The sequence below is a fragment of the Tyto alba genome, unplaced genomic scaffold (assembly GCF_018691265.1).
Source record: "Tyto alba isolate M040663 unplaced genomic scaffold, T.alba_DEE_v4.0 Super-Scaffold_26, whole genome shotgun sequence".
NCBI lineage: Eukaryota > Metazoa > Chordata > Aves > Strigiformes > Tytonidae > Tyto > Tyto alba.
In genome coordinates, this window is record NW_024881300.1 from 9,197,313 (window position 1) to 9,220,652 (window position 23,340).

General features: G+C 38.1%; 2 protein-coding genes and 1 long non-coding RNA gene across 5 annotated transcripts in view; 1 reads left to right on the top strand and 2 right to left on the bottom strand.

The window, feature by feature from the left end:
* LOC104357387 (borealin-2) overlaps positions 1-1,874 on the bottom strand; it is a 13,848-nt gene extending 11,974 nt beyond the window's left edge. For 2 of the 3 annotated variants that reach the window (XM_032998117.2, XM_032998110.1), the window contains exon 1: positions 44-217. In XM_032998117.2, the coding sequence (XP_032854008.1) occupies positions 44-173 (130 nt within the window). In that variant the 5' untranslated portion in view covers positions 174-217. Of the gene's footprint in view, positions 1-43; positions 218-1,054 lie in introns of those variants that run through there. The other variant, XM_032998124.2, reaches the window with a different exon arrangement.
* LOC116962918 lies at positions 116-20,810 on the top strand. Its single transcript, XR_004407878.2, has 4 exons — positions 116-223; positions 617-682; positions 16,588-16,698; positions 20,384-20,810. It is a non-coding gene; the product is annotated as an uncharacterized LOC116962918 (long non-coding RNA).
* GPT2 (glutamic--pyruvic transaminase 2) overlaps positions 1,975-23,340 on the bottom strand; it is a 26,409-nt gene continuing 5,043 nt past the window's right edge. Inside the window, exons 2-11 of the mRNA XM_042797494.1 lie at positions 18,208-18,297; positions 16,611-16,719; positions 12,768-12,901; positions 10,505-10,748; positions 9,651-9,730; positions 8,955-9,091; positions 8,074-8,248; positions 7,097-7,252; positions 5,929-6,041; positions 1,975-4,691 (exon numbers count right to left, since the gene is read on the bottom strand). Of these exons, the coding sequence (XP_042653428.1) occupies positions 4,601-4,691; positions 5,929-6,041; positions 7,097-7,252; positions 8,074-8,248; positions 8,955-9,091; positions 9,651-9,730; positions 10,505-10,748; positions 12,768-12,901; positions 16,611-16,719; positions 18,208-18,297 (1,329 nt within the window). The 3' untranslated portion in view covers positions 1,975-4,600. The remainder of the gene's footprint in view (positions 4,692-5,928; positions 6,042-7,096; positions 7,253-8,073; positions 8,249-8,954; positions 9,092-9,650; positions 9,731-10,504; positions 10,749-12,767; positions 12,902-16,610; positions 16,720-18,207; positions 18,298-23,340) is intronic.

Genomic DNA, 23,340 nt, shown 5'->3' on the forward strand with positions numbered 1-23,340 from the left:
CGCGAGGCAGCGCCTGGCCCCCGCCACCGTCCCCCGGCCCTACCCTGCTGGTCGAAGTCGCTGAGGAAGAGCGCGATGCGCTGATCCTTCTTCTCCTGGGAGAGGGCCCCGCGGTCGCGCTCCACGCCCGAGTCGGTGCTGCGCCGCTTGCCCGCGGGCTTCCTCAGGGGCATGGCTGCCACCCCGCCAGACAAACGCAACGCTCCGCGCCCGGGAAGCTTTTGTAAGAGCGGGGGCTTCTTCCTCCCTTCCTCCTCCCCCTCCGCCCCGGGCGGACACACCCTCAGGGGCGGTGGGAGCGGGCGGCCCCGGCCCCCTGTGAGGGGCTGCGGGCGTGAGGGGACGGGGCGTCGCGGGAGGCCCTGGTCTGTGGGGCGGGAATCCCGGGGGTCCCCGGCCTCTGCTGTCGGAAGGGAGGTGCAGGGAACCGCCGGGGGTGGGAGTCTTGGGGTCCCCCGTCTTGGTGGTGTCCCAGGGAGGGGCTTGGGCACGGCAGGACAAGCACAAAGCCGGGGCCCTCGCGTCCTGACAGGACCTGGGCAGGCTTACCTGCAGGCACACGCGCTTTGCCCCGTGGCACAAAATTAACTGGGCTTTTTTGTTAATTGCTTTGAAGCGGCCACGGCTGAACCCGGCACATGAGGAGCTGCGGTAGGATGGGTTGACGGCTTCCATCCCCGCGGTGAGTAGTAACCAGCGCCCGAACGCGGGCCCAGGGCCGGGCACGGGCGGCAGTTGTGCTGCCAGGGCTTGGACAGGTGCTGGAAAACCTTTTTGCTGTGTAGGAAGGACCCAGTTTCAGAGCTGAGGTTTGGTTTTAGCTATTTTACTGGTGTTCAGTGTTCGGAATAGGCAGTGTTTCAAAACTAGCAACGTGAATAACCTGTTTTGCCTGATGCAGATGGTTACCGGCTGTGTAAATTCTCATCAGGTGAAGAGAGTATTTAATAAACATGTAATAATGTGGCATATTAGAAAGGCATGACTATACGTAATATTGAATCTATAAAAACTTTCAAAGCCATACAAAGTAGAATTCCTTGCAGAAACTTACTATCTTCATGCATCCAAATAAAGAATCACAGCAGAGTTTGTAGATGATGTTGAAAGCTCTCTGAAGTTGTTAGCTTTTTCTGTATCACATGCGTCTGGCACAGTATCCTTATTTGCTGATCCAGATGGGACAGCCTATGTCACTTAAAAGAAGCTGTAAAAAAATCTGACAATTCATAATATAACTTTTATATCAGACTATGTTCTTGTTTGTGCAACAGCCAACTCCCAAAAGAGACCAGGTAAATCTTTCTTTCTGCTCCAGAAAACACTCAAATACCTGAGACAAAGAAGAGAATAGCCTGTTTTGCTTTTTTTTTTTTTTTAGTGTTGCTTAGCTTGCTTTTGCTTTTTTTTAGTGATACTGGCATATGTATATATGTTTAAGGAAGCAGGACTAGCTTCCCTTTCCCTAAACTTAATTTTCTTTTGAATTACCAAATACCACTAAAGTCATTTTGAGGTGTCACTGCAAAAGGACAAGATTGTGTTGCTCACTAAGTTTCTTCCCATACAAGGTGTGTAAGAGATTTTTTAACAAAGAAACAACTGGCAACACCAAACCCCTCACCAAAGTTTCCAAGCCACAGTTGACCAGCCTTAACTGACTGGCTGATCCTCTCTATGAAGAAAAAAGCCTGGCTTTCTTCACTCCTGGTTACAACTCCTTACATAAAAAGATATGATTAATTATGAGCATAAAACATGCCTAACAATCCCTATGTATAGTTCTCCATTGGTAGGGAATAGTTTTGTGGTAACAAGTTTGACAAATTTCAAGTCCACAAATTGGAGTGATGCAGAAATCAATGGTTTGGTACATGGATTAAAGTTAATACTAGTTTGAACATGAAATTAAGTGCCTCATAGTTCAATGCAGAAAGTGTTGCTTCAGTGACATAGGAAATGGAGAACTGTGACTTTTTTTTTTTTTTACCATGTGCTTTATTATTTGGAAGTCTCATACATCTGAAGTACCATTATAAGGAGCACCTGTAGGAAAATCAAACCTAGAAGCATGCATTTGAAAGTAAAGATTGTCTGTTATTAATGAAATAATTCGAAGACATTGAAAATAAGGTTCTTTTCTTAGCTTTACAGGATTGTTCCACAAAAATGCACATTAACCGTATCACAGTACATACAAATATTGTGGATGGACAATAGAAATCACCACCCTTCCATATGAGATGCATCAAGAACAAAGTGTTATCCCTTATAATGTCAGAAACATAAAAGGCACCATAATAGAATGTTTAGAAAAAACTCAGTTTATGCCATTATATTTTGATTTAAAAGTGTAAGAATTGCTGTCCCGACTTAAAACAAAAAGCCTTTCACACCTGTAAATTATCATTAGAAACTTGTAAACCTTTATATTTTTTTCCAGAAGTATCAGGTGCAAATGCAAGGCAAATATAAAATCTATTGACTTATTAGATTACAAATACTACCCCATGAAAAAGCTGTAGTTACAAAAATATAAAAAAATATTCTAACTCCCATTGTTAGATCTTAGCGTCAATCTACACTGCATTATGAGTCCAAAGCCAGATCTGATTTGGACACATTCCTAGAATAGGAAAATGCTGTTTGTCTTATTTTTACATCAATATTCTGACCTCTAACTACGGTTTTGCTTTCTGGATTTTTTTTATTAGTGCATATTAAGGATGCCAAGTGGAGAGTGCTAATAGATAAAGGGTTGTATTTATCAATGGATAGTAGCAATGTAAGTGTTCTCAGTCTGCTGTCCTCCAAAAAGTCTATTTCTCCAAGGACAAAAGGAGAATTTTTTTTTCCTCCAGGCCTCCATAGTAACTCTGTGTAGCAGCGTGCCATTTTCATTTATGAACCTGTGACCACTGGCAGGTGATTGAGAAGTACTAAATTCTTCTCACAGACTTGAGTAAGGAACAGTGAGAGGTACAGCAGCTGCTAATGGTTTGTCATAGACTAGTAGCTGCTGTTACAAGGACAATTATTGGCAACATCTCTTGTCTTCCACACATAAGAGGTTGGCACATGCTTTATCCATAGGGTGATTCTCTAGCCCTTGGCTTTAGTAACCTGGATCAGCATAGGATGTTGAACCAGCTACAAAGGCAGCCTAACATAGTGCTAGTAGACATGAAAATTAGTTTACTCGTAAATAATAACTTTATGATTAGATTAAATGAGATGTTCTTAATGAATAAACTTTGTAAATGCTGAGCCTAAGCCTGATAAATGTTAATGTTTTCATGGCTGAGTACCAGAAGCTGTGTTTCTTCAGTCCTTTATCAGTGCTAGCAGAAGGTGTCTAGTTTCCAACTCTAGAGAAGCCTTCTTTTGTTGTGCAGGGAAACTGGCATAGATTAGTAGAGTAATACAGCTGTACTGCTAGATAGCGAAATGGTTTAGCTGGGTTTTTATAAGCACCCAGGATCATTCAGCCAGCAGTATGACTGTGGAAGATTTAAGAGTGTACTATCGTTATCTTTATGCTTGGTGCAAGACATTTTCTTTTAAATACCTTTTCCTTCATTAGAAACCACCCCCAGCATTTCTCCTGCTAACAACATTCGTTAGTCTTTGCCAGTTCAAGCTGGATTTTGGCCAGCCAACGGGTCCCTCAGTCATGTGGTTCCAAACAAACGTTATAGATAAAGCAATTATGAAATAGTTTGTATTTTACCTTACTTGAAAGGATTGATAGTACTCACATCTGCTTTGAAATAGGAATTTACTATGTTCCATGTATATAGAAGATGTGAGTTAACAGAATTGTGGAGTTGTTGTGAGAGGAAGTGCTCAGTGGTCTTATGCTGGGATGATGTGTTGAATAGCATAGGAATAAGAAGCTAATATTCCTCATTACATTTCAGTTTCATACAAATAGGGTTCAAGCAGGTACTGTGTTCACTCCTCTGATCAAAACTGTATATTCTACTAGGATTATGTTGTGATGACAGGATTTCTTTTTAACAGAAGTACAAAGGTATCTGCACACATCTGCTAAAGATTTTTTTTTTAAATAAGCATGATGTACCTACATGCTTAATCAAATTTGGAGAACACTTCATACTTAACAACAACAAAAATTAAACCAAACAATACCTATAATATAAGCTTTTGAATTTTTGTTTAGTAGAATTTTAAGATGGGAAGCATGTTCCTAGCTAAACAATTGCTCTTGGCATTTCTGTTTTGTAAAAAATCCCCACACAACAGTAGTAATTTTAATGAGAAACTCCCTTCCCCAGCCTGTTGAGTCAAAAGCTCATGAATGTAACTTCCAGTCAAGGCACAAAATCATTTACTGACTTTCTTCTTGCTGCTTTCTTCACATTCTCCCCTTCCCCTTTAAAAAAAAGTTGGTGTAACAATGTCTTCTATACCAGACATTAAATTTGATAGTCTAATAAGTTGTAGCAGTATCTGAGATTGGTTCTATCTATTTTGAATTTAGTTAAATTAGATGAACAGCACATTCTCAGCACACCTTTGTTCATTTTCTGCATTCGCCTTGAAGGGGACGGGATGGGGGGAAAAAGCCACAATAGTTTCATGCATATTTTTCAAGAAACTTTATGTGGAAGTCTTTCACTTTCTCCAATAGAATCTTCAGCTTCTCTACTGGAGGAAGAATGGTCATTCTGAAAAGTAATATTTAAAGGAAGAAAAAAAAAAAGCTCACATTATCTTCGAAACAAACTCAACTGTGATCTTTGCACAGATCTTGATTAATCTCAGGGCACAGCTAGTAATGTGTTAAGTTTGGTATCTGTTCTGATGTGATTCTCTTCTGCATTTTTGCTTTAATTGAAGTGTACTATAAAACTACAGCAATTTGTTTCAATTGGTTAATACATAGGAATTTAAGAACTGTTATTTTCTGGTGAGTGATAAAGAAGGTTATCGGTGAAAAATAACAGCAACTCAGTTTCTATTTTTGGGACCATTTTACCCAGTTTTTTGAGCTTTTGGGGGTGGGCAGTTATGAGTAAATGTACATTTCTTTTTGCATTGAAAACTTAACTCAGAAGCATTAAAACAATGCAACGTCCCACACTGCAGTTCTTAGTCCCTTTTTTCCTTCTTCTGCATAATCTGAAAATCACACTGAGTATTTATGCAAGACTGTGTGCAAGACCTACAGAACAAAATGTTTCTCCCACACTGGAACAGGAATGGACTCACACTAGCTTTTTTCCAGAGCTGAATGCACCCAGATATCTAACCCAGCTATCTGTGCTGCAGACTTATCATGGCTAAGGGTACCCTCTGTTACGTTGCTTCAGACCAAACAAGACTAAATTTCATGATAAATTCTATCTATCAGTGGTTCAGCTGGAGTAAAGAGCTGTTTAGAGGAAGCTTAAGCAATAGAGTTTATATTCACAGTTTTGGTATGAGAAGATTTAGTCCTATACCTTGTTTTGGTAAAATGGAGAGCTATTCAGAGTGTTTAAGGAGCAGATTTCTAGAGAAGACACTGTATCTTTCATGCAGTTTCTCCATATGGGAACACTGTTTAATCCCCCCTCCCCCCAGAAGAAAGCAAGGCAGTTTTTGTAATGCTTTAGCCAACTTTAAGATTAGAGTATAAGCTATTATTATTGTTTGTATTTGTGGAGAAGGCATTTCAAATGTCAGTGTATAAAAATAGAATAAAACTATGTCAGCAAGCTGTGAAAACACCATAAAAACCTGAATAGGTCATCTGGCACACCAGGACTTTGACCTAGCTGTCAGTCCACAGAAAATGTCCAGTAGAAAGTGAGACAACATAAACTGAAATAAAAATCCTTATATTTAACCAGAAGAGGAAGTACTGAGGATTGTACTTAGCTTATTACAGTTAATTCGATTTTAAACAAACAGAAACTGTACCTGAAATGGTAGCTTCCTTCTCTTTGGCCGAATCCACTTCCAGGTACAACACATATTCCAGTCTCTTCCAGAAGTTTCATGCAATAGAACATATCAGGTGCCATTTTATGAGCCTAAGGGAATGGATGCTTTGGAATTATTGAAGTCAATATATAGACTTTCACAATTGCTTTTCTTCCTGAAACATTATCTTACATTATTAGTTTCTTATCCTGTTTACTAAAGAAGATGAAGAATAATTGCTAATGGGACACTCTGTGAATTAAATAACTACTTCATGGAGGAACAAGGCTGAAGAACCTACACAAAACACTCACTACAAAATAAAAGTTTTAGATAGTTTTGATTTTCTCCTTGACTTGCTTGTAACTTTTTGTCAAAAGTCTCAAAATTGTACTTACAAAAATTAAAGCCACTGACTTTTGACAAGGTGAAATTAATTTGAGAGCTCTGCGTTCCAGTTCTGTTAGCAGTTACTATTTTTTTCCCCTGAATTATCTGCTGACTAGAAGGTCTCCTGATTAATAACTATGGAAGTTCTTAAATACATGCAAGTTATATGCCTAATCAAATAATCAGCTGAAAAACAGCCCTATTTTGGTCCTCAGTTATGCTGATAGAATTGCCTTTAAAAAATTAATAGTACACATTAGGTAATAGACCTCTAGTTAGGATCAAAAAGACTTGTGATTTAGTAAGATAGCTTACTGACCCAAATACAAAAAGGTATTGTACAGAAATAAAATTTGTAAGGAAACCTCCCTGCCTCTTTCCCACACTGGGGGAGTGGGGCTTCTTTTGTGGGGTCAGTAGCACACAGCCATTCACAATCCCCCTCACACATGCTGGCCTACCTAACCCAGGCAGCAGTTTGGAATCTGCACACGTCCAGATACTTGCCCACCCTATGACTTAATCTATCTAACATTAATGTCCTTGGATAACATTCTCAAACTGGAAGCCTTACCACTGTGGTGAAATGCTCTGTTTTGCTTTCCTCTCTTAAAATAAAGGTCATGTTATATTTAAGATCATACATAGTCAATGAAGTACTGCTTTTGTAACTACATGACCTTATGCTATCTCTGGAATAAAAATTCATCATTAGAAGTGGCAGGCACAAGTGTGAGAAGATTAAAATGATTTAGGGCAAAAATGACTGACTGACCTTTGCTTCCTCAATGGCTTTGGAAGGAATAAAGATCCGTGGGAAAGCGTACATAGCTCCTTGAAGTGGATTGCAGTGAATTCCTGGTACCTTGTTAAACATGTCTTCTGTTAGTTTGGCTTTTTTGGCAAGATTGTTCAAAACAGACTCCTTCTCCTGTTTGAACGAAAGGTGTTCAGTTTGACATATTTCAAGTGGAATAAAAACGCCAGAGAAAACTATGATGCTTCAAGAAACCTTCCCTGACTTAAGTACTTCTAGGGCTTTGCTGAGCTATCTGAGCAAATGATGTTCCTAATTCCAATCATACTCTTAAAGACAGCAATGCAAAAAGGCATTAGAAGGATACAACTACAAAGTGTTGTAGATAGACAGTAACATGCAAAAGTCTCTATCTGCATGCCCTCTTCTTACATTCTTCCTTCTGAGCACCCACTCTTCACTATTTTTGGAGACCATGTTAGCTGAACCTTTGATCTGACTTAATACTGTAATTTCTTAAGCCAGATTCAGTTTCCTTTATACAAGTGAGAAACTATATGCATACTTTAATACAGAATACCATGTTCTTCAGTATATAGAGGTACTGGATGCCTAAGCACAAGGCTGATTTTATAACTGTATTTGAACTTACATTCCGGTTAGATTTTAGTAAAAATAAATCTTATTTAGTAATTCTTTTGTCATGCTAAACACAGGAGAGAAGTTGAATTTATCAGCAAGAAACCTGATTTGATAATGCCTTCTTAGCTTCTTTTGGCTCCTAAACAAAGGAACCATAAAAGGAATCAAAAATAATTTTAAAGGTAGGCATATTGAGTTAATTTAAAATACCCTGCAGAGTTCTGTAGATTGGTGTTACTACAGGATCGTATGAGAAGAAAGGAAAGAAGTCTGGTCTCTGTGTATATTTCGAGTTCACAATACTTAGAACAGGTTTAGGAAATGCACAAAAGAACAAGCATGTTACTGCTGACCTTTATGAACTGTGAATAAGATTCTTCTCCAGGTATTGGAGGATTAACTACAATATCCATTGCTGCTTGTCCTGAGACTGGAGGACAAAGGCGAACGGAAAGCAGCTTAACAAGCTGTCCTTTAATTTCTGGGTGCAAGTTAATGACCTCCATGTAACCCCCTCTGTAGCCACATCTGTGATGAAAGTGAACAGAAAAGATTGGTTAACCTCAAATGTATAAATACTGGAAAAGCAGTGAAAATAGCTGCAGAAGTGGAAAGACAGTTAATAAGGATCTTACAATATGTAACGTACAGGTTGTTGAAACAGCTGCTATACTGGTAATGATGTAAGATGAAACTAAATGATATGTCATTAAACCCTAGTATCCCATACAGAGAAAATCATGTACATGCAGGTTCCCTGTTAGGCAAGCTAATGATTAACTTGAATTGTTTGCTCTTCAGAACAAGAGCATATGGCTGTAGCAGCATTCATTTCATCAGAAAATTATTTTTCTTCCATCTCTTCCTCCCCAGAAGAACCAAACCCAAGCATCTGTAATATCAAACATCCCAGTGATCCTTGAGCTGTTCCCTTGAATGTTGGTGACCATATTTTCCTTTATCACAGGTCCAGTTTAGGACTGTATGATTTTACCTTTGTGGAACTGAGGCATTAAGTGTCTGAAATAAATATACTTATTATTCGGTACTTTGAAAACCACTGAACTAATCCATTACTCTGTGCTTTAAATGCTTGTTTTCCTTTTCATAATAGTTTTTAGTTAAAATTAATAGAAGACAATGGATTACCTTCAGGTCACTAACATGAAATGGCTGTCCAACTAGATTAATGAGGAAGATGAAATAAAAAAAAAAAAAACTAAAGCAGACTTACTCGCCCATGTATCCCTTAGAGGTGGAGTGAAAAGAGGCCAGCTCAACATTGTTATAGTACTCGGGTCCCATCTCATACAGAATCTTTTTGAAAGAGTGAAACTGGCATCCTTCAGAGTATACATTGTCCTGGTAAACCTGAACAGTCAGAAGACATTAATGTGCTCTGTTCCCCCAACTAAGGATAAAAGATGGCCTTTTAGAGAGCCAGATCTGAACTGAAGAAAGAGTGGTAACACGCAGAACTTAAAGCCCTTAGAAGACACAAGGTTCTTTGTTAAGTAATAGTTACTGTAATGATACATTTTTATCTCATGTGGCCTTACTTAATAGTTTAGCCTTTGGAATAACAGTGAGCTTCTTTGTATAATTTAGCCTCTACTTGTATGTTTAAATTGATTTTCCTTTCATTCCTTTCATTTGAAGTGGTCTGAGTATCACATACGTTTTTAGGTCAGCTCCAGCACAGTTCCTCCTTGTGTCTCCTTGCTTGTGTCCCCTACACTTTCTCTCTAGTTCAAATCCAGATCAAGCCACATCTCATATTAAGAATCTTGCATATCTGTTCATGTCTTAATATGATAACAGAGAATCTACTCCCTGTACTTAAAAAATACCAATACCACACATGGAACAAAATTATACTTCATACACATTCTCTTAGCTGTGCTCTTGAGAGAACAGAATATTCCATTACCTCATCAGCCAGAAGAAAAAGTTTCTCTTCCCAAGCAAAGTGTATCACATCTTCAATGCACTTTCTGTTTTGCACCTGTCCTATAGTTTGATTTTTAAAGCAAGAAGAAAGTTAGTGCAGCATATGTATACACAAATCTTTTCACCCAGACCTAGCTAGACTACTACCTTTTCAATAAGATATCCCTCTTTTTCAGAAAAGTGCTATTGAATTTTAGAATTCAGTTCACTATGTGTGAAATTAAGGAACATTTTTGGAGGAATTATGGTTCAAGGTAACTTATTCCATCTCAAGCAAACAAAGTGTGAGATACAGTAATCAATCAATAACTTATTAAGAGTACTCTGTGTATAACTGATCATTTGAAATACTCACATGCACAATGGTTAGGTGGGAGCTAGTTTCTCATTAATCAACCTCGACTAGTGAAAAACCTAAATTCTTCTGAAGCAGGCAGTGGTTGCCACTGAGTTCAGAGTGTATCTGTAGTCATTGCTTCTCAGAGGCAAGAGGTTACAGGCCATGTCAGAGACAAGATCTTTGATAAAGACCAAAAGTGACTGAAAGTCATTCTGCAAGTCTGCAGAAGTTCAGTGGAAGCAGTGGCTTCAAATGGGATCCAGTGAAGTGAACCTGTTCCATCCTCTCTTCCCAAATCCCTGGAGTTCCATGATACTGAAAATAAGTTTTTAAAAGTATGACATATCGACCTACTTTAGAGCACTGATATCTAGAATTCAGCTTTACATGCTTGATATGTATTTAGGATTTGCCTGCAATGTCAAATGAATGGAAGAGGGGATAAAAAAGAAATTGGTTGTAAAACCCATCCATTACACAAAATTGCTATAGACCTGTGGGATTTCCAGGGTTGATGATGCAGAGGACTTTCGGATTGCAATAAGCTTTAGCTTCATTCAAGGAACGGCGAAGTTCATTCACATCTAGAGCCCAGCAATTTTCTTCATCCAAATAGTAGTTCACCTGGATAGCATCTAGTTCAGATATGGCTGCAGAATATAAGGGATATTGTGGTATAGGGATCATCACTCCTGTTCGGGATTTTCCACCTCCTGAGACCAGAATCTTTAAAATTGTCTGGGGAAAAAGTAGGAATTAAAAAAAAAAAAAAAAAAAAGAAGTCACACACCAGAATTAATAGTATACTCCAGAATAAGTTACTGATCTTCCTTCTTAAAAAATACAGAGTTAAAGTAGATTTCTGTTCTAGAAACATACAGTAATTTTCTCATATCAAAGAGCGTTTATTTATTTCAGGTGAAGTTACTGTCTGAGTGAGGATGGTCTAACTCAGCTTAATGGAATTCCTCTGCATGTCACGGCTCCTAAAGATCATGTCTGATCAACTGCAAAATTTAGGAAAAACTTTCTGACCACAAGGCTACAGGGAAAGTTGGAAACAAAAATATCAAGATCATGATTTTGCTACTGAGCCCATTTGTAAGCAAAGAAGCTTCAGCTGTTGTTGTTTATTGCCTTCCACTCATTTTATCTCACTAAACACAAGAGGCCAATAAATAAAACCAGAAATTAGAACTGTGGCCTGTGGAGGTTCTCCTTTGGAACAGAGATACCTGTTCTAGATTAGCAGCAATTGTGACTAGGTGGGAACAAAGCTAGAGGCTCGTATTATGGTTTCAATTCCAAGTAATAGAAGAGACCAAAAGTCTTCATGTCTTTGGATGGGAATCTAATATATCATATGTAACTTATGCCCAGAAGATAGAGACAGAAATGTAATGCTTGTGCTAAGGTCAGTCCAGAGGATTTACCTGTGTCCAACAGCTGTGTGTCTATGTGTGTCTATGTGTAGGCTTTTTACTTGTGAATTGAATAAAAGAGTACATTTGGTGCAGGAAGGGAAGAGATTTCTTGCCTTTATAATCAAGGGAGAGCTATGAAGTACAGGTGCAATCAAAGCAGGCATCCCTGCCAACATGTACTTGATAGTGTAAAACCAAAAATACCTCTTCAGTTATAACAGAGGTATCTTTTAAGTTTCTCATTGGTTCTAGAGCAAAATCTGCCTTTCTGTGCCTCTCATCACATACTAACTCAGCTGCTAATCAACATAATTTTATACCCACCACTAGTTTAAAAATCCGAAGCATCCAAAATGTATGATCAGGAGCAAATGCAAATTTAAAAAGTCTTTAACACTCTCTGTCTCTCAAGTTATGAAACAATGGTTGTTTTATCCTTGGAAGTGCCAAATAATGAGACTCATTGTACTGCTGACTTTTCATCACTGGTGAAATCAATTAAGCATGGTACAGATTTGATATGCTATGCTGTCAATCCTGACCAGCTGCCAGTATAACACTTGGCATCATAAACTCTGGAAAGCCAATTCACTAAAGACATCTGGAGAGCTGTTCCTGTCAGGACATTGTCATTCTGAACTCTGCCACTAGATGTCATTTAAAAAACCCCAAACTTTTACAAACGAGCTATAAAAGGCTGCCTTAATAAAAGCAAAGAATTGCTGGTTGTTGTAATATCAGTAAATGTTTCAATGTAGAGGAAAAATCTAATAGAGACAGTTATTCCTGTCTTAACTGAGGACCATCTTTGAACCTTGGTTGAAGCCAAAACCTGAAGTTTTTCCCAAACAACCTGGCTACTCAAATAGATCTTTGGGATTCTCACTGGCATTAATCTGCAGTAGCAGAGAATTTACTACCAAGAAGCGCTGCTGAGACTTCTCAACCCCAAGGTCATTCTCTCTTCTCTCTGCCACTGATTCATACCTCCTGGTCTTCAGTGCTTACATATCTTTAACATTGAGGACACGATTATTTAGTCTGAATCTCCTAAATTTATATTTAGACACCTATGTAATTATATTACCTTTACAAAAGGTACAAGTTATTGTATATTAAGACTCTTTGTCTCCATACACATGTTTCTTAGCTGGCATCTTACATCCACATAATCGGGTGTATTGAATATTCACTTAATGTGACTTCAGTATCTGTTAGATCAAACTCACAGGAGTTTGTGAGACCAGATGTTCAACAGAGATCTGTATTTCCAAAGGTAACTGATAAATTATAGTTTATACCAAGAAGAGCCAGGTTTAATTTTAACACTTACAGCAATACCATCACTTGCCCCAGTGGTAAGATATATGTTATCTGGATCTGCAGGAACCCCTCCATCTCTTCTCTCAATATATGAAGCAACATCTTCACGGATGCAATTTATACCCTGACTGGCACTGTAAGAGCCTGTGAAAAATAGAGAATGACATGAGAAACGAGTACAATGAACATCAGATTTTCTGTTTGCTAGCAAAACTCCTAAGCTAGTATTGCGTAAAGTAGTTTGTATATATGAGCGCTTTGGATCCCCAGGATTGGGTTTTTTTCCCAAGCAGTAGGAAAGGGAGTTTGTTTGTTCATAGAACAAAAGAATTTATTTGTAAATAGACAACTATAATAAGTATCACTAAAATACAAAAATAGTACGCTGAATTGGTAAAAAGTAGGATTTAAAGGCTACTTTGCAAACTGGGACAACAATCACATTTTGACTATCTCCTAGTTGCTTTCTTTAAGTTGAAAACCATGTCAGAATGTCAACCAACACCTATTTAAGTAATGGGAACAAAGAAGAGAGGTAACATGTGCAATAGAAAGGAAAATAACTTCTTCAAATCCATGACAAAAATAAGATTTCTATTTGCAATATGAAAATAATATAATACTTTTTTCTCCCACAGTCTGAAACCCAAAAATTCCCTAAATGCTGCTCTCTCCCTCCACAGCATCTCCCAGAACTGCTTTTCAGTTACTTGTAGCAGAAACATCTAAGATCACCCCAAACTATAAGCCTCATGTGCAGTTTACAGAGCACAACTAATAATCTTAAATAAAGTAAGATGTTGGATGCCAGTATGCATCATTGCCAAGGCACACAAATAAAGAGTAAAAATAAGCCTAAACCAAGGTTAGGAATGGTTTCAAGCTATGAAGCCTAAGAGTGGTGGACAATGAAGTGACAAATGTACGTCTAATTTAGAACACTGTCATGAAGCTACAGGATCTTCTTTACTTGTTGGCTGGAGTGGAATAATTTTGCCAGATTTAACTCTTGTCAGTTATATGCTAGCAGTCTGTCTGGTAATTCTTCTGTGAAAGCATAAATTATACAGACAACCTTTGCAAGTACTGCACAATTGCATGGGACAAAATGGTAATTGAGGGCACAAAGTTATCTGATGTCCTAAGTGTTTACTTTTACAGGACTAAAAGTTATATTGAGTCTATACATGGGTCTTTGACCACAGCTAGGAAGCTACTGTTAAAATAGCAGAACAAACCTAAACTGTTATTATGTCCTGTGCTCTGTTGAGGGCTCGGTCCCATGACTCCATGAGAATATACAGAAGATGTGAGATAAATTTTCAGGTCTTCTTCACTTAATTGTACTCAATTGATAGCTTTGACTAGAGCCTATCTGTTTGCACTGCAGGATACAGATAAGTAAAACCAACCCAAAAATCTGCACATGCTTATATTAGATATCTTTATATGCAGGAGAGAGTTAAGTTTCTCAACTGCCTGGAAGGGTATGACAGTTATCCCACATGCAAAGTAAGTAATGTCAAAGGAATCCCAGGGCACTCAAACACAAAAGAAGTTGAGGACATATCTGAGCCTTCATACACGGTCTGAGAGTAGCAAGACTCACTACTCTGAGTAGGGGTTTGCCAAATGAACATTCATTGGAAGTGAGGTTATTCTAGTTCATATCTAGAGGTCAAGACATTCATACTAACTTTGCAATTAATAATTTAAGTAGGCTGGTATAGGTGTGGATACAACACTTCAAACACCTTGACCATATGTAGTGAAGCCACTTCTGTGTTGAACTGACAAAATTTTTGAAAATAAGGCTTCATTAGAACACAACACAACATTTAAATCTGGAGGGATCAGGTTTTGACCTTTGCTTTTTCCAGAGAAAGCCAATTTCTCCTTCTCTGCCATGAAGAGAACAGCAGTAAGTTGTCAGACTACCAACAAAGTGATGGGAGTGACTTCCATTCAGCTGCATGTGTACTTGCCTCAGACTGTGTGTTTATGGAGTGCTGTGCAGAGGCTGATGAGCAGCTGAGACCAAGTGAAGGGGCTGATATATGTTACTGGAGACAGGGAGGGTAGAGAGAAGGCATAAACTAGTACAGCAGATCAGAAAGGTCTACAGTGGTTTTAGTTTCGAGGAATTTAGAGGGACAATTGTTCTTGGTACATATCAGAAAAAAAAAATATTTAGACTTCAGTTACTTACACAACTTCAATTTATCCACAGAAATTAAAAGGGTGCATTCAGAATTATCATCTCATTTGAATATTGCAACTGCTTCAGGCCTAATTCTTCAGCATCTACTGGACTAACACAAATTACTTGAAATATGTGATCTTCTGCTGTAAAGGGGATTTTGTGCAGGCAATATATTTCTGAAATATCATTCAAACCTGAATTCCTTTCATTTCATTCCAGCATGGGGCCAAGACCCAACATTCTGAGAACTCTTACCATGTCCCTGATTTGAAAATCACTACAAAGAAAGACTGAAGCAAAATTCAGATATATCCCCAGTAACTCTTGCGTGACAACTAGTACTGTGTGGATAAGTTGTTCCAAAGTAAGCCAGGAAAGGAATTCTTGGAGCTAGAGGAACTTTTCAGTTGTGCTAAATGTATTTTTAGTGTTCTACATATAGAAAAAAAAAACAAAACAATGCAAAACAGGTGGAGATAAAATACATTCTGTATTAGGCTGCATTGTTAGGAGTAGTCCAAGGCTGAAATACTGCTAATGTAACCACTATTTAGGTTTTGTTTGTTTTATTAAGTTTCACAGCACCTACTCTCAAAATATGCCAGTGCAAATCAGCTCTGAAATCACAAAGATTAAGAAATACGCCAATTACTCTAATACATACTCTGAAATGTCACTGTTAGCCTAACTGAAAGAAGGTAATTAAATGTGCCAGACTCTTTGCCATACTCAGCAGCTGTAACACTATCTGCAGAGTAGAAATTCTAGTGGCATTTCCCACGTACAAGTAGGCAGTACAGTTGCTAGATGATAAAGAAATTGTCTCTTCCATTTCCTCTCTACTGAATATGCAAAGTTTGTATTTATTTATGTGTATATTATGTGTATACTCTTGCAGGAACAGCGGTTGAAGAACAGAGTTCTTTAGTTCCTTCATGGGTTATTTTACCTTGGAGAAATAGGGCATAGACATCTTCAGTTAAAACTATCTTGTCTAAGTAAAAAGCTTCCACGTTTCAGCTGTGTAGCTTTCCCTTTGCAGAGCATTGTCACCTTTGGTACCTGAGTTTCTGATACCCCAGTTCATATCCTGACAAACGTACTTGCACTGTTGGTTCAAACTTAGGATACAGGACTGTGAATTGGATCAGCTGAGATGGACATATACTGTTTGTTGATACCATCATTACAGGGACAGTAGAGACTTGGCAGAGAAATATAGAGATGATAAAATTGTAAAGAGCTCCACCTAGACTTAGCAGGAGACATACCTGTCGGAGCCCAGAATTAACAGATGTCATAAGAACAGTAACAAAGCTTCACTAGTACTCCCTGCCACTTACTTTTCTGATACAAAAAGCTCAGCATTCTGTTTAGGCTTATGCCTAGATGTTGTGGTGAGGGGTCCATAACTGTATAATCCTCATCTTGTCCTCTTCTGTGACAACTCTCATCAAAAATTTGCACTGTTAGTCGCTGATTATCAGCAGGGCACAGTGTGAACTCTCCCCCTAGCATTTTGTCCTAGGCTATCTCCCATTTGACTTGTAGTCATATAAAATACGAAATTAAGAAATTTCAGCACTACAGATATTGAAACTGCTTCTGTTGATTCTAATACCAACAGGAGCGATTGAAACAGACACTTACCTAAGCTGTTTCCTCCACAACCCTGCAAGATCCGTCTGGCTCGCTTTTTGGCATCTTCTGGAAAACTTGGACTGTCCAACAGGTTTGGGTATGTACACAGTGCCACTACCTAGAGTGCCAAGAAAATGTAAATTGGCCACTTCTCAATGGTTATTTTAAGTTGATAATATTACTGTTAACTTTCCTTAGAAATAAAGATCACAGATACTAGCTAATTTCAAGCAAAGGTTATTGATGAAGAGTTTGCAGTTGTTTTTTTAAGGGTAGTGCTTACAGAAGTGAAGAAATCTTATTGGGATCTAAGTTCTGCTGACAAAAACAGTTATAGAATTATTAACTATTTGTATTACAGACAGTGAAGATTGGAGTCCAAGTGATTTATGCATAGTGGAAACACAGTAAAACACAGTTAATTATTCATGTTATCTCTAAACAGCTCTATCCTCTACTCTTTGTGTATTACTAGCCCACTCTATGACAAGAAATCAAGAGTTCAAATATGGAGCATAACTGAGAAATATGATCACATTTTGAAGTCCCAGTTGCATGTTCTAATAATCCTTCCCCAAAATAACTTATAGTTATTACTAATTTGAATTTGTGGGAAATATTTAATTAAAAAAGAAATGGTGATATGGAACAAAGTAAAAGTAGAAACATGACCTAGCAGAATTAAGTTTATAAAGGCATGTAAGACACAAAGAATCTAGAAGTCTTGCTTGAGATCAACTTCATTTCTTCCAGTCTCTCTCATTTTTATGCTTACATGATGTGATATGGATAGGCTCTTGTCATCTTGTGGGACTATGACTAAAGAATTAGTTCACTGTGTGCACGTAGTCATGTGGAGAAAGGATTTCCCATTTACCCAGTATTTTCTTTAGTAACATTGAATCTGAATAATTTGTAAGAAGCTCTGGTCTTGCTAGTTTGCTGACATTTTGCTGTATAGCTCAATTTTATAAACTCATTGCCTGGACCCCCAGTTTCATATGGCTTCAGTTTGTCCTAGAACTCTCTGAATTTACATTATTATAGACTGAGGAGTTTACGTATGTGTGTAAGGAATGCTCAGTAAATACTGTAATACCAGCTTTAAACCTTGCTCGTGTTTTAGGGGTAACATACAAATGTGTCTTTTGTTGTAGTCCTTCCTAAAAGTTAACCTACCAGTTATCTTGCCCAGAGTTAAAATGTGCATAATCAGCAGCAGTACAACTAGTTGCACCCAACTGCATGCAGATCCTAAAGTATACTGTCAGATGAAGAAAGGCATTTGTTTTTTTCTTTGCAGACAACCACTTTCTTTTTTTAAATGCATTATTGATAATGAATGTGCTGACTGATAACATAGGAGAAGTGGCAGTATGAATGCGAATGATCTGAAAAGTAAGGAAAGCTACTGTGTTGAAAGAGGACACTCGGAAAGCAAGCTATAGGACTTCATCTCAGAAATCAATATTTGTAATTCTTTATGAAAACTATTTTAAGTCTAAGTGCATCTAGAGAATCATTTATACTAACATGACAGACATACTTTAAGGCATTCTTGGTATTCTAACAAAAAATCAAGAATACTATTTTATAATATTCTTACCTGACGGAGGAAGGTGATTGGCCTCTGTCCCATTGCATGTGCATCTCCAATGTTGGCTTTAATTACTTCAGTAAAAGGTTTTTTGATTCCCTAAAAAGAGATCATTCACAATGTGTTGTTAGGGCTGAAGTAGATGATAAAGAATACCTCTTTTTTTATATCTGTCACATGGCTGTAACTAAACAGTACCTAATGTCAGAACAGATAGAGTATTTAATGCATTTCTTATACAATGCTGCCCATAAATCTTTACAGAAACGCTGCTGAGTATGACACATTTTAAATGATAGACTGGCTTTTTTTTCTGCCAGCTACAAGTAAGAGTTTGACTTGGCAGGAAACTACATGTTGAAATAGAAAAGATGAAAAAGAGGCATTTTGAATTGTCAGTTTTAGAGCAACTTGTTTGATACACCTGAGGCAGGGATGGATCAGTCAAGAAGCTAAAAAGATTTGAGGACATGTGAGAAACTCACCAACAAAAGAAACCTCAAGACCTTCAGTACTTTTTAGAGTAAAAAAGAGTAAAGATACTGCTTGCTTATTTATTTTCTATTTAGATTAAATATTAATTGTGTGATGACCCCACTTTTCCATATACAGGTATTTTACAAAGTATATCATAGTGAGGTTGTATATGATAAACAGCAGAAGTGCTAAATAATCACCATGAATATTTAAAAGCTTCCTAATCTCTGAAATCTGATCAGACAGCCATTTTTCCTGTGAGAAACTGAATACATCATGAGAACATAGGGAAAACAGTTAATGAATGTTGATTAGCAATCACAGCTCTTTAAAAAGCAAAATAAAATAAAGGAAAAAAGGCAAGGAATTGACTGGTGAAAAAAAACACCATTGATTTAAATAAAAAGATTAACTGAAAATAAAGGCCAACATTAAAAGAAGAATAATTGAGGTAACCAAGAACAAATGTATAGCTTTTCTAATGTATATATAAGTATGAGAGATAGGAGGGAGGCCTTCTAACAGTGACAGAATTTTAGTGGACTTTAGTGGACTAATGAACTGCAAAATTTGACCAATTAGCTTTCTATACAAAATTACATACAACAACCTGCTCTGGCTGTGGACTGAACTCACAAAGCCTCTTCCTGTCCCATGTATTTACTGCAAGTTATCGGCTCTGGCTATAGAATATATGTCTGGCGAGCTTTAACTAATTTTTGCTTTTCTACCATGGATTATGTGTTGGACTTCAATGACAGACTGGAACCCAGATGTGCAAAGATAACAATGACCAAAATGTTAGTAGTCATCAGGAATACAACTTCTCAGGTATGCCAAGATTTGGAGGTTTACAGCTGCATAATGTGACTGAGAGGTTATGTGCTGATGTGATTCAAATCCCCACTACAGATCCAGTACATTGTATAACTGATAGCATTTAGGTTTTTCTTTTGAAATTAAATAGTTAGTTAGAAATGGTGTCAAAACAAGACAACTGGACTTCTGTGATTTAGTTTTGATTCCTCAGAACAAAAAGACCCATCTCACCACTTCAGAAAGAAGGAACAGGAAACAGTAACAGTCAAGAGTAAGTGTTGAATGCTAATGAGTCAAAGTTTCAAAGCAAGAATATCAGAAGCTGGCATCAAGGGAAGTCTAGACAGTGCCTATGACTCTGCAGATGAATTCAAGGTGGAATTCTACTTAAATCCTTAAGACAGAGTGGCATTAGTCACTGTCACTTGTGTCATGGCTTCTCCTGTAGTGATGGCACTGGTGTGCATGGGTATCCAAGGGAAGATTAATGTCAAATACTTTTTGGAAGATCTATGAAAAGATCTGTATGAAAGGAAGAAGTCTGAATGTTACGTCGATATCCTCAACAACAGGTTGTTGAACAGCAGGAAAAGTGCTGCGACAGGGCATAGTTTGTTAGGATGAGATTTATTTCACTGCAGAGGGCTAAGCAGTCTTTGACCATGTCAGCTACATGCCTGTGCTGAGACAATTTAAGGCCCTGGCAAGTGAAAGAACATACAGGGGGAGCAGAAACTAGGCCATTGGAGTTGTTTTGCTTTCTTCTAGTGATAGAGAGCTGCTTGCACCCACCCCCTGCTTCTCTTTCTCTCATATTCTCTTTCTCACATTCTTTCTTCTCTTTCCTCTTTCTCCCCATCTCTCTCTCCTTCTCCCCCCACCCCCCCAGTTAGGGGCAGGCTTTCAAGGTGTGTGGTAGAGGCAGTCTGACTGGATTGTAACTGGCCTCTGCCAGCAGGCAGAGATTTGGAAAAAAGAAGCTTGCAGAACAGGAGCTCTAATAACAAACTCGGGAGCAGTAAGTACCAGATTGATATTTATGTCTATTGAAGAGGGTATGGACCACATCAAGGAGAAAAAACAATCTCCAGCCCTATAAAACAACCACCGCTACAGCCTTCTGCCTTTGGTGGCACCTCACACTGTCCTGACAAAATGATTCATCTTCATCTTGGGAACAAAGTCAGTCTTCTGCCATTCTTTTGAAATTGTTAGCAAAGAGACTAATTGTAATAGCCATTTTTAAAGCTGAAGAAGCCATCTTGTACTTTTAAGTTCACATGTAAAGCAGAAAATATAAAAATGTGTTAATTTTTTTTTTGCAGTTACTGTCTTCTTGATAATGAAAGGCTTTTAATGGAAAAAAAAAATCTTCACAGTTTTGGAATAAGCTCTTTGAAAACTAGTTCCTTCAGCAGTTACTTCTTTCACTGTCCTCTTCTCAGAGGAAATTCAGTCTTTTAAGAGACCAGATGAAAAGCCTCTGGAACCTGAAGCACGTCAGACAGGATTATTCTAATAACTGTATCAGTGTTCTAGGTATCACACAAATTTGGGAGAAGGGATTTTCATATGTGAGCAAGAATTCATTGATGCAGATTCAATACAGATCTTTATGTAGTTAACCAGCTTTGGAGAGGCTTGCTCTTCCCCTAGACATCCTCAAGGCCTCAATAAACCCAGCAGGTAAGGAGTGCAGTATGAAATGATGAGCTCTCTCTCAAGGAGAGGGTCACCATACAAGAAGAGTTGGGGGAATTATTAGATCAAAGAAATGATGCAATGCCAGAACATACACTACCCCAAAGAACTAACATGAAAGCAATGCACTGCCAGGAGCTGGTTTGTTTCTTAGGAGTTTTAGTGTGTCTGGAGGTTCCATTTATGATGGTGGCATCTAAGAATGCTGGCAAATTGCAAAATAACATTGTGCCCAGAAAGAGTAAAGAAGGGTGCAAACCGACCTAAAGCTGTCTTTGATAAAGTCTTCAGCAAATTTCAAAAGAAATCGCTCAGTCTGTAGAGAGGTTTGTGTGATTTATATTTGGCAATGGTGATAGGAAAGAATTGAAAAGGGTTCCCTTGAGGAGGCCGTAAAAATGTGAGGGGCTTTTAATTCCAGAAGAACAACATGTTACTTCAACTATTTCTGAACTTCAGAATTGTCTGCTCTTGGCTGCTCCTCATTGTTTCATTTTCATTGCCATTGCTTTGTGCCTCCTTTTGATGGGTATCAGGCAATAACATCACACTGTGAAACACTGTGCTATTTCCTTAGCACAAGCCACGTCCGTTTTTGCTGTGACTTGCACAAACAAGCTGTATAATAAGACAGCTGGCAAAACCAAACATTTCAGCATAGTTCAGATCTATGCTGTAGTAGCCAAGTTGCTTGCTTGCTTTTTTTCTTTTTCCTCTCTTTCAAAGGGCCAAGAAAGCACTACCCAGAGGCCCTTAACTAATAGGGACTAGAAGACCTGAAATAGCATTCCGATCTTTTTATTAAAACAGCTCACAGCAGAAAAATAAACCTGACCTGCTTACCACAGGGTAAGGCTTTGAGTTTGTCTTATGCATATGTAATTCAAGCTGACATGAACTGCTGTTGGAAGCAAGGAGAAGGCAAATTCTGGATTTTGACTTGAAATGGCAGTGATGACTTGCGTGCCCCCTAACATCAGATGAGAAAATAGGTGTGGCTGACCATTAATTGGCAGACCTGATTCAGAGATTACAGAGCAGGGGTTGTCCTTAAGTTACTTTTGCCTTATACATTGTTCAAAGTGCATTTGTATTCAGAAATTTTGCCTATATGAATAAACCTGTAGATTTTACTGTGACTGTAAATGACAGAATTAAAATAATGCTCATTAGAAGAAAATTAGACATTATAACCCTCTTAACTTGAAGACCTATGGAAAAGGGCTATTTTTGAATTGATTTTGTTACTGTATTCGACAAGAAAAGATCAAATAACTGGATCTTCTGGACTGTGTGCTTCTGAACAGATTATTTCAGTAATCATACTCTTAAAACTGATTTTCTTTCATCTTCACCTGCAGTAGATCTCTCCCTGTTAAAAAACGTGGGGTTTGCTACGGATTCACTACTGTATGCAACATGTACAGGCAACTGAGGAACAAGAGTTCTGTCTAAATTAGGTCAAATGCTCTTGCCTGGAAGATACTTTCTTAGTGTGCACGCAGTCACGTATTCAAAGCAGAAAATTATAGGATGGTAATTTAAGCTTAACATCTTTCATTACTGGATGTACCAGTCAATCTTGTATCTTTTTCTTGGCATGTCAGATTATATTTCTGCATGTCACTGTCTAAACTGTGTTTTATCTTTACACAACTCCCAGGAACACAGTCAACTCACATTTACAATTAAGTCTGGATTCTAAATCAGAATTTTTTCTAGACAATTTAAAAGCCCAAAGAATTAATTAAAAAAAAAAAACAAAAAACAAAACTCCACAGTCTTAGCCAATGTACTTTAGCAGAAGCTGCCTGAGATTATAGCTACATAGGAGACTTTGGTAGTGGTATTATCTAAACAGAAACATAGGGAGTGAACCAGTGACTTGAAGAATAAACATGCAACAGGAACCTATTTGCAATAGTTATGCAAATGAAAAACATGCGTACAGGAGGTGAGTGTACAACCCTTTTACTGTAAAAGTAAGACTACAGTGGCTGTTCAGAAAAAAAATGGGCTTCAGTGTGTATAGACTACATATTGGCATGAAAGGCACGTAGTTCCAGACCCAGTGGTGGAATATACTAACCACCTGTGCTGATCTGAAGGAACTTTCTACATGCTACCACTGTATCTCTGCATAGC